The following is a 12,471-nucleotide window of genomic DNA, read 5'->3' as shown; positions in this document are numbered from 1 at the left end:
TGGACCCTTGCAGGTTCTATGAGGCTCTGGCTGGGCCTAGAATTCACACGTGGCTTTCAGCTCTCCAATTCCTACGCTCTCCAGGACCAATTCCTACGCTCTCCAGGACCAATTCCTACGGGAGCGGCAAAGGATCCGAGGAGGTCTGGGCACTTTCCAGCCTCTCCTTGCTTCCTAGGATGCCCTGAGCAGCAGCTTTCCTACAGCTCGTTGTTCACAGCCAGACGGTTGGACAGATCATCGTTCTGCAAGCTGAGCAGAGCGTCCCCACTGAGTTGGTCAGGTCTCATCGGAGATGAATTATGTATACGTCCCCAAAATGTATTAGCCAGGTCTTCAGGATGCAAACGAAGCTTGCACGGTAGGGTGGGTGTGGTATGTGGCTTGTGTTAATTGCCTCTGCCGGGTTCTCTGCTCCTGGGTCCGTCCCTAGCTGGATGCAGGCAGGTTTGTCTATAACAGCAATCAAGAGCCACCTGCTAACCCCCAAGGGAACTGGAATAATAAATTCCACTCCTGTCTTTTCCAGTGCTGATGAGCGCCTGGGAGGAGAACTCCTGAAAAGTACATGGACACGTGTGGAATTGTTCCTTCCTCTTTCCTCCTTCCACCCCTCCTTTCCTGCTAAATCTAGCTTGTTCAAGCTGAGGAAAAAGAAAAAAACAAAAAAAAAACAGCTGTGCTGCGCATCCCCTAGGCTGGAGCTCTGAGCAGGTGCATCCTGTAACCCGCTGGGAAAGTACAATCCCAGAGGCCTCCCCATCCCAGGGACCTCTCTCAGGGGGACTGGGCTGTCTGCAAGACCAGCAAAGTTGTATTAAAGTGGCAGTGGCAGCCTTGTGTAGAGAGACTGTCTGCTTGACTTTTAGGTCTATAAACATACAAAAATCCATGAAGTTTATTGTTCCAGACACTGGTTATTTTGTCTCTGGGCACCCAGCTCTGTTCATAGGAAGGACATCTGGCGGAGTGGCCGACTCTTCCCTGAACAAGCATCTTGGGTTTGGGTGTGGTCTTTTCCATCCGTGCTGGGTTTGGGGCTTCCTGTAGGATTTGTAGTTGAGAATGCTTGTCCAGCAGAGGACAAAGGTCACTTTTCAAAACCAACACCTGAATAGTGTAGTTACACAGTTTCCCCTCAGTGAACTTAGGATTCCACAAGCTTTCTAAGTCACAGGGGGTCAGAAATATATAGGAAATGCCAAGAAAATGCAAGACAGAATGAAACACAAATCGTAGATGCCTTAGCATATTTTTTGGTAGTGCCAAGGAGAGTCTATAGCATGCTTAGTATTCTATCTTTTGTGTAGCAAATAAGGGGAAATAAAGAAATATCCATCTATCTACTTATTTGTACAAAAATAAACACAAGAGACTATTGAGACTGTTTATCTTCAGGGCACTGGGAATGGGTAGAAATGTTAGAAGGGTTATGGAGAGTGTGTGTGTGCAGGTGGTGGGGAACTTCTCTGAGTGTAACTTTTTGCAGAGTTCTGGTTTGCAGAATCATGTTAATGATTCATACGCTTAAATTAAAGAAAATAAGATCGATAAGGATAGGGAAAACTCTAAGATGGAATACAAACAGAAACATAATTAACAAAACAGTATTTCAACAGAAGAGTTCTGAATAACCTAATTGCCCAAGAAAAAAATAACCCAGTAAAATTTGAACATGGTATTTAGACTTTCTCCTTAGGCTAAAGAAAAAACAAAATTTAAACAAATATTTGACTGTAGCGAGTAGGCTTCCTTCTCACAGCAGTATGGGTCAGCAATTCTGAAACGACTTTCTAAACACTCAAGGATGAAACCTGTAAGTAAATACGTGGTAAATGATGGGAAGCAGCTTTCTTATTCTGCGAGAAAGAAGACTAGAATGAAGCTTGTGGTGTAGGTTAGGAAATCTACCCTAAGAAGACCACAAAACCCATCACGGTTTCAGATAGATGGATAGAAAGGAAGAAAGAGAGGGAGGAAGACGACAGATAGATGGATGGTGTGTGTGTGTGTGTGTGTGTGTTCAGGGTTCCTTGGAGAAATGGCAGATTTCAGGGCTGGGGCAGGAAAATTATGAGTTTATAACATCTTGTCACACCAGAAAGTAAAGAAGTGATCAAAGAATGATGGGGGATGGAGGGTGGGAGGGGGGCACAAGAGGGAAGGGATATGGGGATATATGTATACATATAGTTAATTCACTTTGCTATACAGCAGAAACTAACACAACACTGTAAAGCAATTATACTCCAATAAAGATGCTAAAAAAAAAAATAAGAATGATGGGGACATGTCAAGGACACAAGGACCAGCTTGGGGGGGCTCTAACTGGCTAAATCTTGGAGAATTTGAGCATCAAAATAATTAAAGGATTACAACCTACTAAAAAATGAGTCAAGTGTTCACACTGGGATGGATGGATAGATGGATAGATAGATAGATAGGGAAAATTCTTCCTTATAGTAGAAATTCAACTAATAAATGTAAAAGAAATGATATACTTAGAAAATCACCATTTGGCCACTCTTATAATTTATATTAATTCAGATAAGAATCACCAATGAATACTAAAATTAGGGAAGGAGAAGTTTGAGAAACAGCAAGATAATATACATAGTCTGAAAGTATCTTCTCACAAGATACTAATTTCAAAGGGGAAAAATAATAACTTTACAGTGGAGAAACCTGGCAGATTCCATATTAACTAAGCGATCAAAGTTGACAGCAATAATGGGACAAATCGACATAAGATGCCTCCTGATACAATGAACTGGGAAGGAAAAAACATTACTCTGTGGTCTTTCCACCAAGAAAGCATAGCCTGAATTGAATCATGAGAAGATATCAGATAATCCTGAGTGGAGGGTCATGCTACCAAAGAGCTGACCAGAACTTTCCAAAGATGTCAATGTTATAAGACCCAAAGAAAGACTTGGGGACTGTTCCAGACTGCAGAAAGCCAAAGAAATGTGACAACTGACATGATCCGGGGTTTTCTTTTGTCCTACAGGTCATTACTGGGAAAGCTGGAAAAATCTCAATGAAATCTGTAGATGAGATAATAGCACCGTATCAACGTTCACTTCCTGAGTTTGATAGTTGTACTGTAGTTACTTAAGAGAACTTTTAGGGATAAAGAGACATCATTTTCTTAACATACCAACGATTCAGGAAAAAAAAATATAGATATAGATATAGAGAGAAGGATAGAAGCAACATGGTAAAATGTTAACATTTGGGGAATATAGATGAAGAGTCTATGGCAATCCTTTGTACTATTCTTACAAACCTTCTGTGAGTTTGAAATTATGTCAAAGTAAAAAGGTTTTTCCGATTGTCCTGAAAAGACCTTAGGAAATCTAATATAAGAAGACCACAGTTTATCCACGGCCAGCTGAGATACGGCTGGGTCCTGGGCCTCTGTAATATTCTGAATTTTGAATTTTGCTAGGTATAATCAGGGTATTATGATCATGCTTTAAAATGTCTTTATGTTGTTAGAGACTCATACTGAAATATTTACAGGTATAATTATGGGAAACCTGAGGTTCGTTTTAAGACTCCAGCAAGAACAAAACCAGAAAAAAGGGTAGAGGAACCAGAGAGATGAAACGAGATTGGTGAAATAGGAATAATGATTGAAGCTGGGTGAAGGGTATGTGGGCTTCAGCGTATAATTCTCTCAACTTTAGTGTATGTGTGAAAATTCTATTAAAAAGTGGGTTTTGTTTTGTTTTTTTTTAAATAGAAGACTTCTTCGATGGCAGGGAAATAAGTGTCACAAAGCGTCTGTGCTTGGCTTCCCAGGAGAGCTGTAGAGCCTTCTGGGGAGTTTTTCAATTGGAATAATGTATAAACTCAAACTTTCTGACTTAACAAGCTTGACTCTTTGGCGTCACCAGGAAATGTTTACTAATTGCTGGGTGACAGCTCAAGGGAATGGAAAGAGCAGAGGTAGGCTGTGCAGGGCAGTGGGAGGGGACACCTGCTAAGGCTCAGTGGGGGCCCCAGAGCCACTGCTGCCCATGCTGGGTCTTCTGGGCAAAGGGCTGGTCAGGGCTAGACTTCCCACGACCCTTGCCTGCTTCCCATCACCCAGAAACAGGCAACAGGAGCTACTCTTCATGGTGACCCACCTGAGGCACCCAGAAAAGCATGTGCTCTTCCACAAGACAGGGAAGTGATTGCCACGCATTTTTGAGAGTTTTCTGTTGAAAATGGGTATTTTTTTCCCCAAAGCTTTGGTTTCCAAAAGAATAAGTTTTAGGTATCAGGAAAGAACAATTCACCTAGAGTACTCTCCTTCTCAAATAATATATGGCTTTAGCCAGGCACAAGATAACCAGTGGGGAAATCTTCTGTGAGGAGATAGAGGCCTTTAAGAAACGGAGAAGGGAACTTCCGTGGTGGTCCAGTGGTTAAGACTCCACGCTTCCATTGCAGGGGGCACGGGTTCGATCCCTGGTCAGGGAACTAAGATCCTGCATGCCACACGGCGTAGCCAAAAGAAATTTAAAAAAAAAAAGAAGAAGAAGAAAAGGAGAGGAACAGCTGCCCATGTTGGTACCATAGGCTGCAAGAAGGAAACAGACTCTAAGTTGGGAGGGCTGGGTTCCAGGTGCAGCAGTAAGTTGATCAGGCAATAGAGAAAAGGGAGCTGGGAAATGGATGCAGGCAGCTCAGGTGGGAGACCCTTTGCAGCCAGGGCGCAGTCTCACTCATGCCTGGTATAAGCTGCCAGCTTCCTGGTGAGCTTTGAAACAGAGACGTTGGCCCAACTAGGGGTCCACCGGGTGGTCTCAGTGGACCTGCTTTGCTGGTCCACTGAGAGAGAGGGGCCTGCTCTGCTGAGTACCCACTCTGTGGTAGGCACTTTGCTTACATTACTGGACATCATCTTCAGGATAACCATCCAAGGTAGGTGCTGTAGGTACCAGCGATGTTTACCGATGGGGAATTTGCTCCCAGGTTACCCTATTAGGAGACAATACAGCCAGGGGACTCACCCAGGGCTCGCTGATTCCAAAGCCCTCACCAGAGATCTCATGCCCACCCAGCCAACTGCCCCTCCCGCCCGCAGGCTGCAGCGATGGCCTTGGAGCCGGGACACCTGAGTTCCAGCTCCAGTTTTGGTTGGTTGCAGGGTTTGGGTTGCTTATCCTACCTCAGAGGGTCACAGTAAAGACCAAATATGATGAGGCCTGATTTGAGGACTTTGTAAAATTTTATGTTGTTACTCTTCTTTTTACAGAGCTAGGTGCGGAGAAGGCTTGCCGATGGCTAACTGCTGAAATGCGTTTCACTACTGGTTTCTTAGCGAGCAAAGCCTAGACGGGCACGACTGTGTCCAACGGCTGTTGTGTGTTGTTTTGAATTTTGTCACTTCAGATCACTAATAACCCACTTACAGACTAAGTAGGCACTTATTCATATACAGAACAATTCTTATGCAAGGCTCAACCTGCCATCTGGTCCCATCCTGAATTATGCTAATTAGAAAGCACAGAGCTATGCAGTGGCAGAGTGGTCTGGAAAAGTCCCAACAATTGCTTAAAGGTAGAGAAACGGCATTCTGGAGCCCACTTGGAAGGCAAAGCACTAACGAGTGGTAATGGAGCGCGCTTTTTTCTTTGTCTAAGGGAAGAGTTTGTCTCAACTGACGAGTGTCTTTTATTAAACAGTGAAATGCCCTTCCTGCAGACTTCTTTCCTTCGGCAGGGATTTGCTCTCTCTGATTCATGGGAGATAGATGTTAGACATGATAGATAGAAAGATAGAAAGAAAGATAGATGATAGATAGATAGAAAGATAGATAGATAGATAGATAGATAGATAGATAGATGATAGATAGATAGGCAGGTAGATGTACAACCAGGGCACTCACCCAGGTCTCTCTGATTCCAAAGCCTTTGCTAGAGACGTAGTCAGTCTATATATCTATATCTGTATCTATGTCTGTATCTATTTCTATCAATAGGTAGATAGATGTGGAGAGAAACTACACAGCCTATACTTCCCAGGGCCATCCTGTCTCCAAGTCTCAAGCATGTGTTTACTCAGATTTGAATCTCAGCTTTTGATTTGAAAAATGCATTCACTGTTCTTATATAAGGGATAGGTCAACAGATGTCGTTGAGATAAACAAGAAGAAAACACCCTTCTGATTTTCAAAGCCGGACAGATAGAAATCACAGCGGTAGACTTTGGCCTTTGGTAGAAAGGCGGTGTGAGTCAGACCACACATTGGTCTATAAACTTGTTGCTGCCTCTGAACGTATTAGTTGGTTTGGAACTGTGAATGCACTGCGGCAGGTGTGTGACGGGGTCTCTCTGCTAAAGGTACTGCTACACCACATGGTGTCCACAATCATACATAGTTACAAAAACAGCCTGGGCATGATATTAGACATATGTAGCATTTCCTTCTGGACATATAAAAACTTATTCGATTCCGGTACTGGTCTGTCAGGGCTGCCTTAACTACATACTGTAGACTGGAGGGCTTTGGACTTCCGGCCTCCACAACTATGGGAGAATAAATTTCTGTGGTTTGAAGCCACCCAATTTGTGGTACTTTGTTAAGGCAGCCCTAGGAAATTAATACAGAGGGAAGGAAGGGAGGAGATTTTTTTGAGAACTTATTAGACACCAGGTACCACATTTGGTATATTCCACATACATTATCTCATTTAATCCTCAAAACAACTCTGAAGGGTAGATCTTATAATTATTCTCATTTGAACAGTGAAAACTATGACGGAATAAGTTAGTTGTCCTCGGTCCTTAAACTAGAAAGGCAAAGAGCTAACGTCTCTCTTTGTCCTGTAGCTGTGCCCCTTAGTGCCTGGGGAGTGAGCAAGTTAATATAATAAACCATCCCTTGCTGATATATCCATTCTGGGAGTACATGTGCATTGTAAATGGGACCATCCATATATTGTCCCCCCAGTTATGACCCTGTCAATGGCATTTTAGTGTCTGGGCAGATGGCAAGATGTCCCATGGCAGAGCAGATGAGGGAGAATGGCCCTCAGCACCCCACAAAGCACACCATATCCATTTCCAGAGAAACACAATGGGATTCTCAGTGCTGTTCTTTCTGACAGCCAGAAGTCATTGTGACGATCTATTTCAAAGATATAACAACATCTGTCAGAGACAACATCGAGGCCAAATATGACAGTGGTGTTGCAGATGATGAAACTCTGTGTTGCTCACAATTTTTGCCCATAAGACGCATAAGGTTACTCAAATGGAAAGGATGAGTTACCAGGTTGGGGTGGGTCTGAAATCCAATACGACTGCAGTCCTTATAGGAAGAGGGAAATTTGGACCTAGAGACATAGACACACAGGGGAAAGGTGGCCATATGAAGACGGAAGCAGAGATTGGAAGTATGCCATCACAAGGAACACTTGGGGTCACCAGGACCTGGAAGAGGAAGGATTCTTCCCTAGAACCTTCAGAGGGAGCTTGGCCCTGCTGGCAACTTGATTTCGCACTTCTGGTCCCTGAGCTATGATAGAATAAATTTCTGTTGTTGAAGCCACCCAGTTAGTAGTACAGTTGATGCTCATTATTTGTAGATCCATATTTGCAAATTTACCTACTCCCTAAGTGTACTTGTAACCCCCAAATCAATACTCATCAGAGCTTTCGTGGTCATTCGTGGATGTGTACAGAGCAGGGAAAAAAGTGAGCCACCGAACATGCATGTTTCTGGCTAAGGTCACAGGAGGCAATGCTCTGCGTTCTGGACTCGGTTCTCAGACTATAAACAAGTGTCCTCTCGGCAACCTATGTAGTACTACGTTTTTGCATTTTTGTTCTTTTTGTTGGTCTGCTGTTTAAAATGCTCCAAAGCATGCTGCTGAAGTGCTGTCCAGTGTCCTAAGCACAGGAAGGCTGTGATGTGCCTTACAGAGAAAATACATGCCTTAGATAAGCTTCATTCCGGCACGAGTTACAGTGCTGTTGGCCGTGAGTTCAAAGTTAATGAATCAACAATACGTATGGAAAAATGTGTCTTTAAACAGACACACACACAAAATAAGATTATGTATTTATGAGTTATGCAAATGAAAATGGTTGTGGCCAGAGGCTCTCAGGAACCTAACCTTATCTTTCCTAGAGGAACAATGGCTCAGTATTTGCTAATTCAGTGTTTGTAAACTTTACAGACCAGAACTACCGCAAATAATGAGAACTGAACATACTTTGCTACAGCAGCCCCAGGAAGCCAAAAAAAAGCCCTATTCAGACTTACCAAGAACCTTGCAAGCCTCTTGGATGAGCTTAATGGTGATGACGTCATCATACACTGTGTAAGTCATGAAGGCATCCTGCACTTCTGCAGAAGCTCTGAAAGATAAATCAAGGTGCAATGGAAATCCAGCAACTGGAGCTTTGCCCCAGGAATATATCCACCGACCCAGCAAGATATAGAAAGAACACTCCTGATCATAAGGGATGGGAAGCATTAGAGTGTTTGGGTGTCAGCTCTTCAAAGAAGCCTTCCCTGGAGCCCAGTTTGGATCAAGAGCTCCCTTCTTGAGTACCCACAGCAGGCTATGAGTTTCCCCAACTTCTATCCAGATTATTGGTCTTACCCTCTAGACTGGGTTCCTTGATTGTGACTTTTATTGTGACACCTTTGAAGACCCTGCAGACAGCACTGTGCTTGGCATGTGTTAAGAACCTAATACATGGTAGTGAACTTGGAGCTCTGTGGTCATGGAGCCTCCTTCTCTGAAGCAGGTAGAGTAGCTCACGGTTTTACACTGTGCTTGGCTGGGTTGTAGGAGTTACTGCTGGACTTTGGTCTTGCAACAGCTAACCAGACCTGGTGAAGAGAGGCTTAACCTGGGCGTCAGAAGGTTTGCACTCTTGGCTTGGCTCTAGTGTGAATCACTGAAGTGTAGTTAGCAATTCAGTCAACTTAGGGGGAAGGAGGCAGGTCAGGGAATGCTTCTCTGAGACAGGGAGGTTTCATTGGAACTGAGGAATGGTTAGGCCAAGAGGAGCATTCTGGACACAGAGAATGTGCTTCGTGGCAGCAGAGAGCACATTTGAAGAGCAGCGAAGAGTACAGCACATTTGAGTTGATCCCAGAACACACCGTAGAATCTCGGAATTGGGGGAGGTGAGAAATTTCCTAATTGTCCAATTTCCCACCTTATAACTCAGTTTCTTCCTAACAAGAATCTCACTTCCCTGCAAGGCAATACATTCTATGCACAGACTACTCTCTCTGAAAGAAGGTTCTTTCTTAAGTTGAGCTGAAACCTACTTCTGAGCCCTATTAATACCTCCTATTTGTTGAGCATCTGCTTTTGGCCACAGATGACAGATTATTTCTAATGACCCCTTGTACTGTTGAGGAAACTGATGCTCAGAGAGGTCAGGGTCTTGCCAGCATCAGCCAGTGGACAAATGAATGATCTCTGAAGACCACATACATCCTGCATTTTGCTGCTGCTACTGGCCTTAGTTCTGCCCTTAGGGGAAAGGCAAACTGGGCTGGTCCCACCTCCAGACACCTAGCGCTCTGTATTTGAAGATCCTTACTCACTCCTAAATCTTTAAATTTTTCTCCTTTATCTTTCTGGAATTCATCTTCTTCACTGCAAAATACGGTAACGATAACTGTCCCACCTTTCTGACAGGAGTATGGATAAGGATAAAAGAGGAGAGAGCTTGGGGAAAATGAGAAACACCATCTCATGTGCCAGGAGGAGCTGCAATAGTACTGAGGACACAGAGGTGGCCTGGGAAACTGGGGAGTGACTCGGGGTGGGAGGCAGGAGACTGTCCCAGGCCCATCCTGACACAAATGAGCTCTGAGGGGAAAATCACTCCCTCTCTTTAGGCCTCAGTTCCTTATCTGTAAAATAAAGGAGGTGGTTGGTGAATTCAGTGTTCCTCAACCATTTTTTCAATCCATGTTCCTCCTCTTCATATACATACTCACTGGGGATTCTCAGACAGCCCCAGGGGCCCTGACCCTGCGGTCGTACATGACTGAACTAGAAGCTCCCTGAGTTTCCCTCTGTTTGTAAGGCTTCCTGCTCGGGTGCATGTCTGTACAGTGGTCCCTAAGCATCAGCAGATGCAGCTCTTCAGAGAAACTGGTGGGGCCCGGGGCAGATGGGGGATCTAAACCACCACCTCTCCCTTAAGTGGGGTGCTCTCTGCCATGTGGCCATCACCCTCCACCTCCTCCCCAGGGCCTGTGGGCCTTTGTGAAAACACGTGCCCTGCTTCTGTGTCTATGAGCAAAATAGAAACGTAATGGGCAAGACCCATATTTAAACTCGGTGTAGTACCATGGTTTGTTCTGAAGGCCCCAGAAAGATTATGTCATTTCCAGGACCCTTGGAAATGGAACAAACTCTGTGGCATCCCCAGGCCTTTGGTGGGACCACCCATTCATACCTGTCTGGGCCTGGCAGCCTCTTCTTTCCCGTAGGCTGACCTCATAGCACTTTAGTGTCAAAGTGTGTATATGTTGCACATTTCTGGAATGCCAGACATGCCCAGACTGTTATGATTACACAGAGATTGTCAGCCTTGTTTACTGATCCCAGGACCTTGCATCTAACACTTCTCACGGAGTCAGTGCGTGCTTACACATAGAGTCATTTGAATCGCTTTAGTGAAACAGTATGTTTACCAAGAATTAAAAAAATAAATAAGCCAACTGATATCTTTCTAATGAGATGGCAAAGCCTCTGGTAAGAAGAGAAGGAGAGAAAAATGGCCGTCAGAAAACATGTTAAAAGGGATTGGGGATTGGAAAATCAATGAATGCGGGAAACGAAGTGAGAGGTCAATGTTTCCATCTCAAAAAAGAGCGGAGTATTTCACGTAACACGAAAAGTGCCAACCACGTAGGTGGTCACACAGACACATACTCAGGAGATCCTGCGAGTCAATATTTAACTAAAACAGTCAGCCATTAACTGTATGTTCCTCTTTAGTTAGTTCCAGCTAATGATACCCAAAATATCTGGGCAGGAAACCACGGCCAGGCTGCCTCTTCCAGGATAACTTGGGGAGCAAAATAAACGTACAGATTCCTGGACCCTGGAGGTGGTGTCTGGAAATCCATATTTTTTTAACCACTTGTCTCTGATGACTCTCCAGGCTTGGACACCACTGCTCAGAAACACTTTCTAGGATTCAATCTGGCAAGGCAAAGGATTACAAATTATAGATCTTACATTGTTCGACATGACTAAACTGATGTAATGGTTTCTAAGAGTCCAGAGTGAGCCGTAAAGCCCACAGGAAAAATAAATAGCACTCTGTAGCCAGTTTCAGGCCAAGAAAATGGGATTGATTGTAAAGCATGGGAAATTGTTCCTTCATGAGTTCCCTTATGGCAGGTGGGGAATTCATATAACAAATCTGAGCATCACCGCGTGACCCAAGGTATAGCTGGGGAAGGGGAGGTGCTGAGAATTGGTGGGGGAGGAGGGGTGTTGTCCTAGTGTCGTGGCCATCTGCTATTTGGAAGACGCAGCAGCCTGTCACCCAGCCAGTCGTCTGGCTGGTGTCCACAGCTCCCCAGGCTTTCATGACAAGTCCAGACTTCTTGGGTTGATGCAGAGAGTCCTTCATGACCTAACACCTGGACCACCCCCACTTCTCTCCTCCAGACTCCCCTCTAGCCGTTCCTCCAGCTACTCAGAATTCCAGCCATGCCCATTCTTCCTCCCTCCCTTCCCACAGACTCTCCCTCCGTGGGAAGGGCCCTCACTCCCTCTTATCTGGCTAACTTTTGTTCCTCCTTCGCAGCTCAGCCTAAGAATCACTGACCCTGGCTGTTCTGAGCAACAGTCAGATGCAGGCATCCCTCCTCAGAGCCCAGAGCCTCCCCGTGTTTACCTGCCTTAGCACTGGCTGCAAGTGGAGGCTTGGATTTACCTGTCCAAATGCTCCCTAGACTACAGAGTCCCAAAGGGCAGGGGAATGTCATTTGACTTCATATCTTCAACACCTACCATGGTACCTGGCACACAATAGGGCCTGATGGATATTTATAAGAGAATTTAGCAGATGAGAGACACCTACCTTGACAGAGGCTCACACATTCACTGCATGTGAGTCGGGAGACCTGGGAGCTAATCCTGGTTCTGCCATAATGCAGCTGGATAACTTGGAACAGATCTCACTGTGCCTCCATTTCTTCATCTTTATAATGATAGTATTGGGTTAGGTCAATGTCTCCATGGAGATTTTGAGGTCCATCCCTCCCCTCTCGTGCCCTCCACTCTCCCCAGCCAGCACATGACATGATTCACTGAGAAAGACTCTGATGCGTCAACCAGCAGTTCTCAAACTGTGTTCCATGGAACCCCTGTGGGTCCCTAAGATGCTTTTAGGGGTCCATGAGTTCAAAACCACTTTCATAATAAAATCAAGACATTATTTGCCCTCTTCACTGGTTGATATTTGTGCTAATGGTAC

General features: G+C 44.7%; 1 protein-coding gene across 1 annotated transcript in view; it reads right to left on the bottom strand.

Moving 5' to 3' along the window:
* LOC115866552 (guanylate cyclase soluble subunit beta-2-like) overlaps positions 1-8,357 on the bottom strand; it is a 35,365-nt gene extending 27,008 nt beyond the window's left edge. Inside the window, 1 exon segment of the mRNA XM_060288267.1 lies at positions 8,267-8,357. Coding sequence (XP_060144250.1) covers positions 8,267-8,333 — 67 coding nt within the window. The 5' untranslated portion in view covers positions 8,334-8,357.
* Between the last annotated feature and the right edge of the window lie 4,114 nt (positions 8,358-12,471).

Source organism: Globicephala melas, chromosome 18, assembly GCF_963455315.2.
Source record: "Globicephala melas chromosome 18, mGloMel1.2, whole genome shotgun sequence".
Lineage (NCBI taxonomy): Eukaryota > Metazoa > Chordata > Mammalia > Artiodactyla > Delphinidae > Globicephala > Globicephala melas.
This window is presented reverse-complemented; position numbering and strand designations above follow the sequence as displayed.